This window comes from Cyprinodon tularosa, unplaced genomic scaffold (genome assembly GCF_016077235.1).
Source record: "Cyprinodon tularosa strain WSP-4 unplaced genomic scaffold, ASM1607723v1 ctg160, whole genome shotgun sequence".
In the NCBI taxonomy this organism is placed as follows: Eukaryota; Metazoa; Chordata; class Actinopteri; order Cyprinodontiformes; family Cyprinodontidae; genus Cyprinodon; species Cyprinodon tularosa.
Window position 1 is genome coordinate 1,500,225 of NW_024038438.1, and position 16,229 is coordinate 1,516,453.

Below are 16,229 nucleotides of genomic sequence, written 5' to 3' on the forward strand. Positions count from 1 at the left end.
TGTTCTGATTCAGCGTAAACATGTTGATGCTCCTTTTTATTAATGTTTTAATAAACCAACTTAAACAGCTTTTTATTCTTTACTGAACAAACATGATAAGGGAAGTTTAAAGAGACAGAATAAAAATAAAAAAAATTGACATGATTTAAAATTTTTAGTTTAACATCATGGGAAAGGTGAGTTTGCAGAAGAGTGATCATGATGGAATTTTATGATATACTATACTTTATAGTATAATAAAGTGTTTTTGGCCTTCTATGCAGGAGGAAAGAAGAAAGATGAAGGAAGATATGGATAAGAGGAGAATGGAGGCAGCAGAAAGGATGAAGACTCTGAGTACATCCAGCACAGATGGAGAGGAGGTGTTTAGTCCCATTACTCCCAAAGTTTCAACACCAAAGGTATCTAAAAAAAAAGCACGCAGTATATCCAGACAACTCCCGATAGATTACATTTAGCATTTGTCTGAACAGCCTGCCAGGTTTATGTGGTTGCTGAATCATGCAGCATTTCAATAGCTATAAACATTTAAAGACTTTTCTCTTCAATCTGTAATCAAGATACAGCTGCAAAAGCAAAATCTCATAAAAGATAATATCTAACGTATCATCCTGGTTTTCAGACTGTTTGTTCAATTAGAGACTGCAAATATATCTGAAAACAGTGAAAAAGCATTTTGGACAAAGTTATCTTTTCTCAGGGATAAAAGAAAACAAAAGCTGAAATTATGCAACTGGATAAGCCATTGATAATAATATATTTTGAATTCTTTGTTATTTTTGTTAAATTTCTTAGATAATTATTCAAAATAATGTTTGAGATACACTAAGCTAACTTTTTGTAAAATAAAAGACAAAAATACAGAAGCGTTTTATCCAATATCACAGTTAATCCAATATAAACAACAAATCCATAAAGAAACTTCATACCACATTCTTATTTAATGTTTAACAGACTTTTATGAGATACATTTGAATAAAGAATGTCCAAGCTAACCTGGAACTGTATATATTTTCCACAGCTGACGGTTTCAGTCATGTTGCTGTTGTAAGTTTGCATGTGTGTTTGTGTGACTTTGGCATGACCTGGCTGCACCTTAACACCTCTTGATGTTGTCTTTGTCAACAGTAAGGTTCTATGAACAGATGTGTATAACATACTGCATGTGTGTGTCGCACATTTTCCCACAGAGTTTTTGGATAAAAAGAAAACACAGATTTCACAGGAGAGAGAATGGACTCAATGACAAATGGGTGGAAACTTTCAGGTTCATTTGCACAAACCTTTAGGGTTTTATGGTATACAAGGGAAATGCCATATATCTTGGAAGGTGTAAATGTATGGAGTGAATTTTGTTTCAACTTTGTTGGAGGCAATTAATATATTTTCTAAATGGATATTTAAAAACACTGCAATCCGAAGCATTCCAAGACTTCTTAATAAAAAAAAAATGGTTTTGGAGATAACTTTTCTGTTTTCTCAGATTTTCTTTTTGAAATGATTTGTATTCTTTTATTACGTATCCTTTCTTTTTTTCCTGACTAAGTTTTACAAATAACATTCTTTTCAAATTGCATTTTTCGGATCACATTCTCTTCCTTTCGAAGGTCCAACATTGCTGTGGATGGGGAAGAATATCTACTGAAGATAAGATAATTTCACATCATGATAAAACTTTTTCATTAAATCAGATGATATGATGCATTTTAGTGCTTTAAATTTAGTGAAAATATGATGAAGTAATGGGGGTCTTACTCGAGTATAGTTTTCAGACAGTCAGCCCTCCTCTGGGTGGACTTAAAAAAAATCATATAAAAAAACTGAAAAGCAAAAAATACCCCCGAAAAACAGATTAACAATAGTCCTACAAATAGGCTACCACAATAAATGAAAAGGACTGTTGAAACAATAAAAGGAAATAAACAATAAGTAAAAAAAAAAAAAAAACCTTTTAGAATACAGAAGAATGACTCGTAATCTTTTTGTTATTTCATTGTTTTTAATCTTTTGTGAATTTTGAATTACAAAACATGTTTTGTGTTTGCAATAATGGAACAATATTCACTCCATAAGAGCGCGTAGAACTATAAATGTTAGGAAAAACCTTCTTACTTTCTAAGTCAGTTGATTCAGATTCAGAATTGCTCCGGTGTGGAAATACTAAAGAGAACCTTATGCATCAGACAGCAAATATTTATTCTGAAATATTTCCAATTGGAATAGTTGATTAGCATTATCTAAGTGAGAAAGACATAAAAGTTGGTAGAATTGCATTTAACTGAAAGGATGGACATATAATGACAAGAATTAATTTTTCTTTTTTTTGGAGATTTCCAATATATAAGTGCATCAGCTTGTGTATTTTTGTTTTAACACAAAATGGATGCTGAGGAGATTTTTGCCACACCCTCTGAATTTTGCCAATATTTTCTTAGTCTTTTATTTGCTTTTTCCCTTTATGTTCAACATTGTCAGGTTTAGGCCTTCAAGAAGCTAAATTATTTGCCAGGAGAAATGGAACAACACTCAAATTACAGTAGGGCTTTGCAGTGCTTTTTCTGCTAAAGCCTAAATGTTTTCTTGCTGGATGATAAAGCAATATGTTAACAGTCAATTATTTTAAAAATGTAACAGTACATTTAAATTTGGTTTTGTTTTATTCAGCCAAACAACATGGGAGGGTTTTTGCAAAGTTGTTTGAGCCCTCAGTTGCTCACTGGTCTGTTTTAGATCAACCAAGATTCAACTAAATAAATGGAGCCAATACTTTCCTGTATTTATTAGCATTTCTGTTGCCTTATATTTATGGCAACAGACTCACCATAAGCTGATCTTCTACACTGGATTATGAGGTGGATGATATAGCCCACTAATCCTTTCACTGTTTGCTTCATTGCTTTAAAGAAAGGATTTATATTAACTGCAAGCTTTTTTGAAAACTGTTTACTACAGGTAAGGATGTTTTTACCCATTACTTCAACTAAACTTTAGCAAAGTCCATCAGGCAAAAAAAAAAAAAATGTTGGACTTAAAAAAAGCATGTATCATGCAAACCTTTTTACAATCTATAATGTTTGTGCTTGAATTGCTTCAGCGACATAAAGTGTAATTACTATATAAATACTGTTAATGTAATGATGTTATATTGGGGGGGGGTGGCATTTTGAGTATGGGAGTATACTCAAAATGTCTTTTCAACTAGCTGAAATACTTTTTCATGCACAAATCTAAGTCAGAGAACTTTTTATAAAGCTAATTTTTAAATCCTTCTTTTTTAGATTGCAGAGAGAACCAATTCCCTGAACCGTTCACTAAAGAAAAGGTAACCATGCTTAGATATTTTTATTTTGAGACATTTGAGACATTAAACTCAAGTTGTTCATAGCTTTAAAGGCAGAGGATTAAAAAAAAAACCCGTGCAAGGGTCATTTGTGGCCTTTATTGTATGTAGTCCAGAGACACAACTAAAGAATGGTACAGAATTAGCAAGAGTGCTCAGACTGCCTTGTAAAATAGATGCCTTAGACAATTACTGGGAGATAAGTTCACTTTTACCTAAAATAAACTAGTGAAAACATTTGTTCATTTATTTATTGTTTTGGTTTTAAATGCGATTAAATCATTGAAGCTTTTGCATTTAGTGACCTCTAAGTTGTACCTTTTTGATTTTTTGAACCGTTATTCTCACCTGTGTTGCATTAATCTTTTTTTCATTAAATGTGTGATTAAGAAGTTTGTAAGATTCTAACTTAAAAACTATATTCTTTCATAAAACCATCTAACGCTAAAGTATTTTTTTTGCTGAGAGGGGAGAAAAAATATAAGAAAATATCTGTATTACAAAAATAGAAATTTTTCTTGAGAAAGAACATTTCAATATTTCTTTTAAAAGCAGCTTTTCTACAGCTGCTTTCAAGCATGTTTTCTTCAATTCCATAGTGTTCTGTAGGAATGTTAGCAGCCCTAGTATACAAAAGGAGTAAGTTGGAAGAAAATTATTAATCAGTCTAAATCACCCTCAACTTGGGTAGGAAAAAAATTGATTTTCTATAAAATTTGCCTAGAGATGAATGACTGTTTCAACAACCCTAAGTCCAAATTACTTTAAAGCTGATGGTTAACCCTAGTTTTCTAAACTTAAGATATACATGGCAACCCAAGGAAGAGGGTCAAGGGAGACCTCCACACATTACTCAGTTTATCATACTCCCAAGTTGTGATTCATCGCTCTTCTTAACTCTGTTCAGATGTCAGGGACTGTGTTTTCTCTGGTTTCAGATGAGGAATGGCGGCTCCAGCCAGTCTCCTCCAGGAAATTATCAGCTCTAAGGAACTCTCAGGGAAAGCCATGCCTCTGTGAGGATTTATAGGTTCATATAAATAACACCTAGTTTGACTTGGTGTTGGTATTTAAGAAATCAGCCTCACACTTGATATTTTCTGAAGACAGGATATAGAATTATTTATTAGCATCTGTAATCGAATTCTGTCCTTTAAAAAAAGACGGAAACGTTATCAAGAAAATGTAGCTACAGAAAGAGTTGCCATGAAAAGTAATAAAAACAGAACATCTGCTTTGGTTAATTTTAAGTTACCGTATCAACGAGGTAGATGCAGTTAACAATCATTTATGCAGCAGTATATGCTATGCAGCAATGTATGCTATGCAGCATTGCTCTAAGCTGCTTCTATGAGACACTGTAGGGAGTTAATACAGGATGGGCACCGTACCACACCATGATCAACAGACAGCTTTTATGTATCTTATCACGGGAATGCAACGAAAAATTACACAGCTTAAGGAAAACAAATGTGTCTTATTTTATTACCAACCTGTAACTTTCAGTTTAACTGACTTCAGTACCATGTTGTGCTTCATTTAGTAACAGCTTCAAGAAGACTCAGCCTCTTCTCCTTCTGACGAAAATTGATGACAAGCTGGAGCAATACACTCACGCTGTGGAGGTTAGCATCCCACACAGACACACATGTTTAAAGCACCCAAAGTCAGATTTTTACTATCCAGTAGAATCATTAATAATTTATATTATTAATGATTCTATTCTAACATTTCTAATAATTTGGATCTTATTGTAGGCTGCTCAGTGGTGCAGTGGGTACCACTGCAGTTTTGCAGCAAGAAGGTTCTGGGTTTGTTTGCCAGAACTGCACAGAGTTTGCTTGTTCTCCCTGAGCCTGCATGGGTTCTCTCCGGGTACCCCGGCTTCCTCCCATGTTAATTGGCTTCTCTAAATTCTCCTTAGGAGTTAGTATGTGCATGAAAGGTTGTTTGTCCTGTTTGTCTCTGTGTTGCCTTGCTATGGATTGGCGACTTTCCAGGGTGTACCCTGCCTCTCGCCTGCAGACAGCTGGAGATAGGCACTAGCACCCCTCATGACCCCAGCTCGGATAAGCGTGATGGAAAATGGGTGGATGGATGGATGAATCTCATTGTTACACTGACTCTATGACTTATATACTGTACAGATTGTGGTTCTTTGCATCAATCAAGCCTTTTCATGATTATCTAAAACATGCTACAGAAGAATTAAAGGGTCAAAGTATTACTAAAACAGCTTTATCTTTTAAAAGAACTCCCTGGAGTCCCGTGCAACAAAGTCATCGCTTACTGATCTACCCAGCTCCCCAGAGGTTGTTGCCACCAAAAAGAATCTGTATGAGGCTGGAGAGGCCTGGAATACAAAAAAGGGGGTCCCATCCAAGGTAACAAAATATCCAAATTGTTGCTGACAAATAGTTAAAGATATATCATGTTTATTGTGGCAGGAGCAAACATAGTTTTCTCTAGAGTCTCAATGTAAATTAATTTTGCAACTGTTATAACTCTAACCGAACTTTCATTGTAACACTTTCTGTTTCATCTTATTGAAGAGATGTCAAACCATAAGATAACAATGATGAAAATATGTAACAACTCTGACTTTTAAACACGTTTTAAAACCTTGTTTTACATGCCTATATAGTGTTTTATGCAGTTTGAGGAAATTTTGATTATATGAACTTAATATGGCACCTTATAAATTTAATTGAATTTTTCCATATAGAGCAAAATTCACAGCACATGTCATCTCTAGGGAATTTTCAGAGTCAATTCAATCAAACTATATATGCAGTATGGTTAGAACATTTTTTGTCTAAAGCCTGGTCCTTGACCAAATGAAAGAACAAATTTATTTAAGCAACTACGGTCCTCCATGCAGCGACCATGCAGCCTGATTTTGTGCACCATGCACCTAAGGAAACATGCAGACACATTATGATCACCTAAAGGCATCCTATGAATGGCCTATATTGTGAAAAACTCTTTAAAGAAATTGCTATTACTCTTAGACGAGACAAAAGGCTTAGAAAATATTGGAAACCACAGATCATGTGCAATCAACACTACTATGTTTTCTACTTCTGGTTGAGAAATGTACTGTTCAATTTTAAATCCACAAAAAGTATTGCTTTAGTGATAACAGATTGACTAAGGAAGCAGATTGGCTTTGTGTTGTTTTACACAATAAATAAAAAAGGCCCTTGCAAAATATTTTCTGCTATCTGTTGACAGCCAGTAATATTACCGTTATGTTTGTTTAGATGATTAGTGCCTTTTGCTTACTGTGGAAACGTTTATATTATCATTTAGCTTTTATTAAATTAGGCACTTTAGGTTTGCTGAAAAACATTAAATATACTCAGTTTAGATTATAAGTTAGGCTGTTCTGTCCTAGCAAAGTTTATATTCGGTTAGCAGAATATTGGTCTGCAAAGTTTTTTGTTAGATGTGCTCTTTACTGCACATTACTGGAGAATATACAAAACAGGTATTTATCTTCCATTGATCATCACAGTGTTAAACCTAAACCAGATAAAATGAAGGATACAAACACATTTTTAACTAGAAAATCACTCAGACAGTGCAAATTTCCTTGCAATCCTTTCATAAGTTTACAAATAAGGCACACTGTGTGTCTGAAGCCTCTGGTGTTTGTTCTGCTCTCACCTTCTTCATTCACTCTGCGCTCTGCTTTCTTCTTTGATCAGCAAATCAAGACTTCAAGCGAGGCATGGCTCACCTTTTCTCTGTGTTTTTCTTAAGTATATTACAGACTTTTTTGAGCTGTCAAAAGACACTGCTGCTGCTTTCTGGTTTAAGGGGAACTGCTTGTTATATAATAATATAGATAATATCAAAGAATGCTTTAAAAATACACTGTGATTATGATGTGGATCATCACCAACATTTAATGTATTGTACTTTACCTTGCACTGAGGTGCACCTTTGGTAAACATTTTTGTTAAAATCCTTTACATAGACAGATGGACAGACAAACAAAGAAATAAACACACAAAGTTGGCTAAAAATGAACCTCCTTAGTGGAGGTAATAACTTGTATTTATTTGCATTGGTACCTGAACACTAGTATAGCAATTAAATCAAACTCCATGTAATCAAAATTAATATCTTTCATTCACTTTCTTAAACAGGATACTGGCAGTCTGAAGGTGGGAGTGGCCAACCTCATCACACATTGGGTGAAAGGCCCCTCAGAAACCAGTAGTAAACAGTCATCATTTAGACCAGCTGTAAGTTCATCTTTTAAGATGATCTTTGTTTTTTTGTTGTTGTTCTTCTCATGTGTAAAAAGTGGTTGTCTAGAGGTTAGAGTAAGGCACCTACAAAATCCCTGGTTCAAATCTCACAGACTGCTACTCTGGTTCCCTAACTCTGTTTTTTTTTTTTACAATCCTTAGCTGCATAGCTGCAATCTGTTGCTCCCTTATGCATAAGTTAAAATCAGTGTAAAAATTTAATTGCATATGGTTTGTCCCCTGTTAAGCAAAATAAGCTGGTAGAAGCAACCTCAGGTGGACCAGCTTTAGCTACAGTATCAATACCTTCTCCCTAAAGCTGTCAATTTCTACAATAACTCTTGTTTTAGATATTAGTACATGTTGGAGGAAGGATTATCTGTAGTGGGATTTCTCGCAGCAAGACTGGAGAAGCCTTTGACTGAAGTGGTCCAGAGGTTCCAGTGAAGACCCTTAAACAGAGCCTGCCTTCTTTATCGGCTTGTTGAACTTGTTTGAGTTATTTGCTCTGATGCTGTTACCCCAAAAGATAATGACAGAAGAAATAATACTCTGGATAACAAACTTATAGAAGCAAACACTATAAACAATGAAGGACTGAAGCTTCTCTAAGCAGAATAGTCTGTCACTTCTTGTAGATTACTTCACTGTTGCCTCACAAGTTAAATCTGTTGGCTAAGTGAATACCAAGGCATATGTACTCATCCTCCACCTCTTCTCTAAATATTGTAATAGGATTAGACTTATTCTGGTTTCTTTATCTTTGATCCAGCCTATGAAGGCCTGGCCAGAGCAGCTTCTACGGGACTTTCCTAACCTTCCAGTGATGTACTGTAGAAGACCTCCTGCCTTGCTCTTACACCAAATAACATTCAACTGCAGTCCTCAATGACTATAGACTTGTTGCCAATACTTCCCACAGTATACAGGTGCTGGTCATAAAATTAGAATATCATGAAAAAGTAGATTGATTTCAGTAATTCGATTTAAAAAGTGAAACTTGTATATTATATTCATACATTACATACAAACTCATATATTTCAGATGTTTATTTTGTTTAATTTTGATGATTACAAATGACAACAAATGAAAATCTCAAATTCATCATATCAGAAAATTAGAATATTACTGAAGACCAATAAAAACAAAGGATTTATAGAAATGTTGGCCAACTGAAAAGTATGAACATGAAAAGTATGAGCATGTACAGCACTCAGTATTTAGTTGGGCCTCCTTTGGCCTGTATTACTGCAGCAATGCGGTGTGGCATGGAGTCGATCAGTCTGTGGCACTGCTCAGGTGTTATGATAGCCCAGGTTGCTCTAATAGTGGCTTTTAGCTCTTCTGAATTGTTGGGTCTGGTGTATTGCATCTTCTTCTTCACAATACCCCATAGATTTTCTATGGGGTTAAGGTCAGGAGAGTTTGCTGGCCAATTAAGAACAGGGATACCATGGTCCTTCAACCAGGTACTGGTAGCTTTGGCACTGTGTGCAGGTGCCAAGTCCTGTTGGAAAATGAAATCTGCATCTCCAAAAAGTTGGTCAGCTGCAGGAAGCATGAAGTGCTCTAAAACTTCCTGGTATGTGGCTGCGTTGACCCTGGACCTCAGAAAACACAATGGACCAACACCAGCAGATGACATGGCACCCCAAACCATCACTGACTGTGGAAACTTTATACTGGACTTCAAGCAACGTGGATGAAGTGCCTCTCTTCTTTTCCTCCAGACTCTGGGACCTTGATTTCCAAAGGAAATGCAAATTTTACTTTCATCAGAGAACATGACTTTGGACCACTCACCAGCAGTCCAGTCCTGTTTCTCTTTAGCCCAGGCAAGACGCTTCTGACGCTGTCTGTGGTTCAAGAGTGGCTTGACACAAGGAATGCGACAGCAGAAACCCATGTCTTTCATACGTCTGTGTGTGGTGGTTCTTGAAGCACTCACTCCAGCTGCAGTCCACTCTTTGTGAATCTCCCCCACATTTTTGAATGGGTTTTGTTTCACAATCCTCTCCAGGGTGCGGTTATCTCTCTTGCTTGTACACTTTTTTCGACCACATCTTTTCCTTCCCTTCGCCTCTCTATTAATGTGCTTGGACACTGAGCTCTGTGAACAGCCAGCCTCTTTAGCGATTACCTTTTGTGTCTTGCCCTCCTTGTGCAAGGTGTCGATGGTCGTCTTTTGGACAACTGTCAAGTCAGCAGTCTTCCCCATGATTGTGTAGCCTATAGAACTAGACTGAAAGACCATTTAAAGGCTTTTGCAGGTGGTTTGAGTTAATTAGCTGATTAGAGTGTGGCACCAGGGGCCATCAATTTTGAACCTTTTCACAATATTCTAATTTTCTGATATGATGAATTTGAGATTTTCATTTGTTGTCATTTGTAATCATCAAAATTAAACAAAATAAACATCTGAAATATATGAGTTTGTATGTAATGTATGAATATAATATACAAGTTTCACTTTTTAAATGGAATTACTGAAATCAATCTACTTTTTCATGATATTCTAATTTTATGACCAGCACCTGTACACTACCCTTTTAAAACCTTGCCAAGAACAGTCCGGGCACGGCTTAAGTTGAGGCCTTCATAATTGCCAGGTTCAAAGACTACCTCACAAACAAGTTTGTAAGACTAAACGGTCAAGTGTCTAATCAGGTAACCGGAAGCACAGGGGCCCCACAGGTGGTGGTACTGCCACATCTTTACATCTCTGACTTCCAGCAGAAGACAGACTCGAGGCTACAAAAGGGACAGAGAACACTGTACTTCTTCAGGAATCTTAGATTATTGGGTTTTTGAATACTGTATAAGTCTGTTGTGAAGATAATCTCTTCTTTGCCTGGCCAGCCAGACTTAATTGCAGTGTGCACAAGGGATATCATTCTGTATGTTAGTCTGGCTTGCCATCTTCTGTTAAAGTAGCAACATCACAGCAAATCAATAATAACATAAATAGCTGATCAAGAATAATTTGCTCTGGAAACTCATCTGAAACCTCTGTAAATTGTTTTAAATAGAAACATTGTTCATGAAACAAGAAGAACATTATGGACAACCCCTATCTAACCTCTTCATCAGACTGTTATCAACATCAGAGTTAAATGCTTCTATTAATAAGAAAGACTAATGGAGATCCATCAAACAAATGAAATATACAACAACTGTTTGAAAAAACCCTGTAAGAGATACCAGGCATTTATTGTCCCTTTAGTATGTGTTGTGTTTTGAAATTAAATTGAACAAAATTTTATTGAATTCAATTGTATTTAACTACCTCATAAAGGATTAAAGTCAGGCATTAAAATAATTTGATGTCATTGGATTTGAATTTGATTATATAATTGGATTGGATTGAATTAATTGAGGTGAATCAAATTACTTTTCATATCACTTTCATATCACTTCATATGAAGGTAGCTGACTGTGTGTAAATTAATTAAATTAAATATGATGTAATGACTGCCACTCCTCAAAGGGCCAGTGTCTCTTGTCAGTACTGAAATTACTTTATTTTGCTGTTCTTGATGGCTTTCCAGGATGTAAAGTCTGGAGATGTTCTCCAGAAGAAGCACCTGTGGGAAGTACTTGGAGACCCATCACGGAAGACTGAACAAAAGCCAAAGGTTTGCATAAACTGTTACAAAATATTAAAAGGGGCAGTTGAGTTTCATGTTTAGCTGTTATTCTCTCAATGTCGGATCATACAGTTTTGGTACATCGATGTTAAATACACCTAAATACCCTCTTAATCCAATGGCATTGTGTTTTCTGTAACTTTATGGGGTTTTAGGGTGTATCTAAGTATCCTCTTCCTTTTTTAGCAAATACTAAATAGAAGTAATTGAAGTAAATGATTTTTGTAGATGTGGGCATCAACTGAAGTAGTTTTCTAAGATATTAAAGGTATGATAACACCTTGCATTGCCAGATAGGTTTACTTTGTTTTTTAACAGTAAATGGAAAGCATGGTTTACAACTCCTTAAAGGTATTGCGGAAGATTATCGCAAATTTTTCAAACCACCCACTCTGTTTAAAGAAAAAAAAAGCACCTCCACAACCCTATACCTGCTCTCGAGAGGTAGCATGCGTTTAGCATGCACAAGCCAATTTTTCCTTTTCACTCTTTGTTTAAAAGTTGCTGTTCTCATAGCTCATACAAGCTTACTGTGCCTGAACTTCTGCCCTAAATCCCCCAATAACTACAGTATATAGAGCAGAGACTATATAGTGGACTTTTGGCTAGATGATCACTGCTCCTAATACGGCATACAAACATATCACCAGAATGATTCACAATTAGGAGGACCACTTATTTAGATGACCCACCTGGGAAAAAAAGATCATCCTCTATACCTTTAAGGAAAGAAGGAATCAGCTGCAGGTGTGTGAATGATACAATAAAAAAAATTGCACTCTGAGGGTCTTCATTAATTCAATGTGGGCAAGAGAACGCATTTTGAGCTTATAACTTCTAAACAACAAAACACCCTGCATTCTAAATGGGAAGAAGAACAAGTGCTGATATTTGATAAAGCGTGGGGTAACATTTGTAAATCACAATAGAGAACGACTTATTTACACAGCTGGAGTGAATAGGATGGGAAATTATTATGTGATTCTTTATCACCCCGGTTAAAAAGAGACACCAAGGCATTGGTATAGGTTGTTTGAGGTTATGTGCCTCAGTTAATGCCAGACGCTGAGACATATTCTGGGGCTTTCCAAAATTTAAACTTTTGTGGCAAGAAATTAAAAAAATCTTTGGAAAATATTGTAAAAAATAATTGTTCCATTTGACTTGTGAATACTATATCAAGGACCTATAGTACAGAGTGCTCAAACTGCTGGAGACAAACATTTAATGAGGATCCTACTTATGGAAGAAAGGAGGTCCTGACCAAAAAGGGGTAACAATCAGATATTCCAACTCTAAATTATTGGTATAGAAAAGAGTAACATTATCCATAAAGATGCAATCAGAAACAATTCTGAGATGGTGTGAATAATTGATAAAGTAGTAAAGATAATTACCTACATGCAAAATATTGGGTGAGATTGACATCAAATTTTCTTGTTCCTAGTTTTTTTTTCTCTCTCTCTCTTTTCAAAATACTCAAACAGAAAATGCTTAGTTATGTCACAAAGTGAAGGAGCAAAGAGACAGCAGTAACAAGGATCAATACTGTTGGGTGTAAAATGTGTATGGTTTTGATCTGATATGTATGATGAATTCTGTATGTTCAGAGGGAAAAAAGGCAAAATAAAATAAACCAACTTGTGTGTCATCTCTTCACAGGCAACAGCAGATGGTACAAAGAGTAAATTTGTTATCACTGGTCATGGAAAGTATGAGAAGATCTCTGTGGATTAATATGGACAGCTTACCAAAATAATGGTAGGATCTCTTGTTAAGCTGAACTCAGCTTTAATTATCATCTCTACTGGGGGTTTACTGTGTGTATAACCTAAGTTAAATATGAAAGTTGTTTGGGCATTTAACAATCAAAATCAAAAGATAATGTGACAAATAAAATGTAGCTTAATTTGAACATTTCCATCTTCTGTAAATCCTTTAAACTTTATTGTCCAACAATGGGGAAATTCACTCTCTGCATTTAATCCATCCCCTTGGGGAGCCGTGGGCTGTCACTGCCCGGGGAGCAGTCTGGGGTTAAGGGTCTTGCTCAAGGACCCAGTTTGGCATGGCAGTCCATGGGAGAGTGGAACTTGAACTCAGAACCTCCGGGAGGGCAATCCTCCAATGACCACGGGCAATACAGTTGCTTTCACCTTTCATGCTCTTTCTAGTTTTTTTCAAATTATGTTATTTTTTCCTTATGATTCCATTATTTGGCATGGCCTCGTAGATCACTATGGCTGTCCTCTGCTGCTTATCAATTATCACAATGTCCAGCTGGTTGGTCACAACCACTTTGTTTGTATCTGGAAGTCCCACACGATCTTAGCTCTGACATTCTCCACAACCTTGTGATGTGGCTCCCATTTTGACCTGGGGGTTTCCTCTTTCTACTCACCAAAGATTTTCTGATCATTTCCCATGTGTTGATCCATGTGCTTGCTTATCTTTACTGCTATGATACCTAACAGGAGCTCCTGTGTTTTGGTGAGATAGGTTATTGGCCAATAGTTTGTTGCTACTGTGTCTTTCTGGGGGTCTTTCATTATCAGGACTAATCGCCCCTCGGTGACCTTTAAGGGTGGGTCCCACTCTTCAGCTGCCAGTAAATTGTGCTGCTAGGCATTCATGGAAGTCAGTACCTTATCCCTACGAGGCTTTGTTGGAGGTCTGCCATGTGATGTTCACTGGACCTTGTTCAAGGAGTTTCGGAGCTCTTAGGTCTTTTAGTAACAGCGCATCATTGTTGTGTGATGCTTCTCCAGGGCCTCAGGTATGGGTATAAGTTGGTATTTCTGCAGCCAGATGATCCCGTCTCGAGTTCTGAGAATTGGCTTAGTTCTCTCTGTGTTGCCTTGATTTTGACCTCGAAACTTCGGTTCCATGGTCAATATTTTCCTCTTTAGGCGCTCTTGACTTTACCTTGACCAAGGTTCTGTAATGCTGTACTATATATCAGATCATTAGTTTCTATGATGCTCTCAGTAGGGACCTTAGGTGGTGCTGTATTCCCATCAGCCAGGAGACTATCTTTTTATATATATATATATATATATATATATATATATATATATATATATATATATATATATATATATATAGCTGCCAGACTTATGTAAATGGTCAAAATTTTTCTCAATTATTTTGTTTATAATATTATATCATATATTTAAATTATTAAGATGGTCCTCAAGGACTTTATTTCGGGTTTCAGGTTTTCCTGTTTTAGCACAGCTGATTCACATTGATAGATGATTAACGGGCTTTTGCTGAACTGCAATGACCTGAATCAGCTGTTCTGAAGCAGAGAAACATTGAAAACTTGAAGGGCAGCGGCCCCACACATTTATAAAACTGGAGCTTCTCTAAGTAACTCCCTTATTATCATATTTAATCTTAAGGAATTGGGAAAGAAATACAGGACAAATATTGTAGACTGGCTTAATTAGTTTTATTTTGTTTTCATCAAGACACCTGAGCTGCTTTGATGAGCTCCTGTAGTTCAGTTTGGAAAACAGCTGATCCCAGGCTGTTCTCTATATCCAGTCTGTTCCTCCCCTTGGTTTGGATGTGTGTCACAGCTCAAGGTGAACTCAAACATATAAGAAAAATTTGTTTTTGGTTGAAAAAAATCTTGTTTAATTTTTTTATTGGATCCTCACAAAGCAAAACAGATCTCAGCCCTATTTTATTTTACTACCTAAGAAATAAAATATTTTCATGTACCCCTTGCAATTCACTTGTGGACCACTAGAGTTACAAGTATCCCTAGTGGTATAATTGAATTTTATTAATCTCACACTGGAGAAATTTAGCTCTGCATTCAACCCATCCCCTTGGGGAGCATTGGACTGCCATTGTGCGGCGCCCGGGGAGCAGTGAGGGGTTAAGGGTCTTGCTCAGAAAGCCAGATTGGAGGCTGTGAGGATCGAACCGGGTACTTGCAACCTTCTCAGAGCACAAGCGCACTGCTCTAATGACTAGGCCATCACTCGCTTTCTAAAACAAGTTTTATTCTTAAAAAAAAGAGAAAACCTGGCTTTCCTTTTTTGGCATTAGTCTTTTACAAGTAACTAATCATTAGTACACAGCTATTATGATAACTACGGGATGCTATAAAAAGTGAAGTCTTTACCCAAAGATGTATATATTAGGACACATGATTCTTCAGCAGGAATGCCCTCATTTTGGAAAAACGAGCACAATATAATTTTTGTCTTTATGCATAAGAACATTTTTGCACATTCTTAGCGGACAGATTTAGTAAGAGTTTAATTTATCACTTAACCCCGTGAAACAAATCAAGAATGTGATACTGCTCAGCTGACAAACTCGACCTGGGATCGGATCCAGGTACCCAATTAGCTTGAAGAATTGTACTGAATGCCCCCCCCCTCCCCTTTTACAAACACCTTCTACAGGAGGCTTATCAGAATGATAAGATGTAGAAATCACTACTTATTTCAATGTAGCTTATGCATGGTTATCACCATCCCACTAACCTCCATCATAGCTCTTTGTCTGGCTGGATGCCATTGGCTTTATCTTCAACAAATCACAGAACAATCCATCTATTAAAATTTAATCTAAATTATTTATTACTTTCTAATCCCACAAAATTTCATTTAACACTGCAGTAATCTACTGAATCCTCTGAAACCCACTGATTGTATAACACATTGCTTTGTTTTTATTCATACAAGATTTATGTTTATGGAAGTTTACTGGTTAAACATTTCTAGTACGTAAATCATCAATTTACTTGCATAATGTTGTTTTGGAGCTTTAATGTGTTATGAAACACAATTAACATAAAACATTTTCTTTTTACAAACTCCAGATAAACATTAATATTTTGCTTACAGGCCTTGTGTTATAGCAAAATCACAATTTTGAAAAAAAAAAAAGGATTAAATAGTTGATTATTTTATTTATTGGTGAACATCTAGTTTTACATTTATGGTTTTATATATATGTAA

General features: G+C 36.1%; 1 protein-coding gene across 1 annotated transcript in view; it reads left to right on the plus strand.

Moving 5' to 3' along the window:
* lsp1a (lymphocyte specific protein 1 a) overlaps positions 1 to 16,229 on the plus strand; it is a 38,512-nt gene that overhangs the window by 17,652 nt on the left and 4,631 nt on the right. The window contains exons 6-12 of the mRNA XM_038280514.1: positions 264 to 401; positions 3,279 to 3,322; positions 4,884 to 4,965; positions 5,593 to 5,724; positions 7,495 to 7,593; positions 11,149 to 11,235; positions 12,910 to 13,008. Of these exons, the coding sequence (XP_038136442.1) occupies positions 264 to 401; positions 3,279 to 3,322; positions 4,884 to 4,965; positions 5,593 to 5,724; positions 7,495 to 7,593; positions 11,149 to 11,235; positions 12,910 to 12,984 (657 nt within the window). The 3' untranslated portion in view covers positions 12,985 to 13,008. The remainder of the gene's footprint in view (positions 1 to 263; positions 402 to 3,278; positions 3,323 to 4,883; positions 4,966 to 5,592; positions 5,725 to 7,494; positions 7,594 to 11,148; positions 11,236 to 12,909; positions 13,009 to 16,229) is intronic.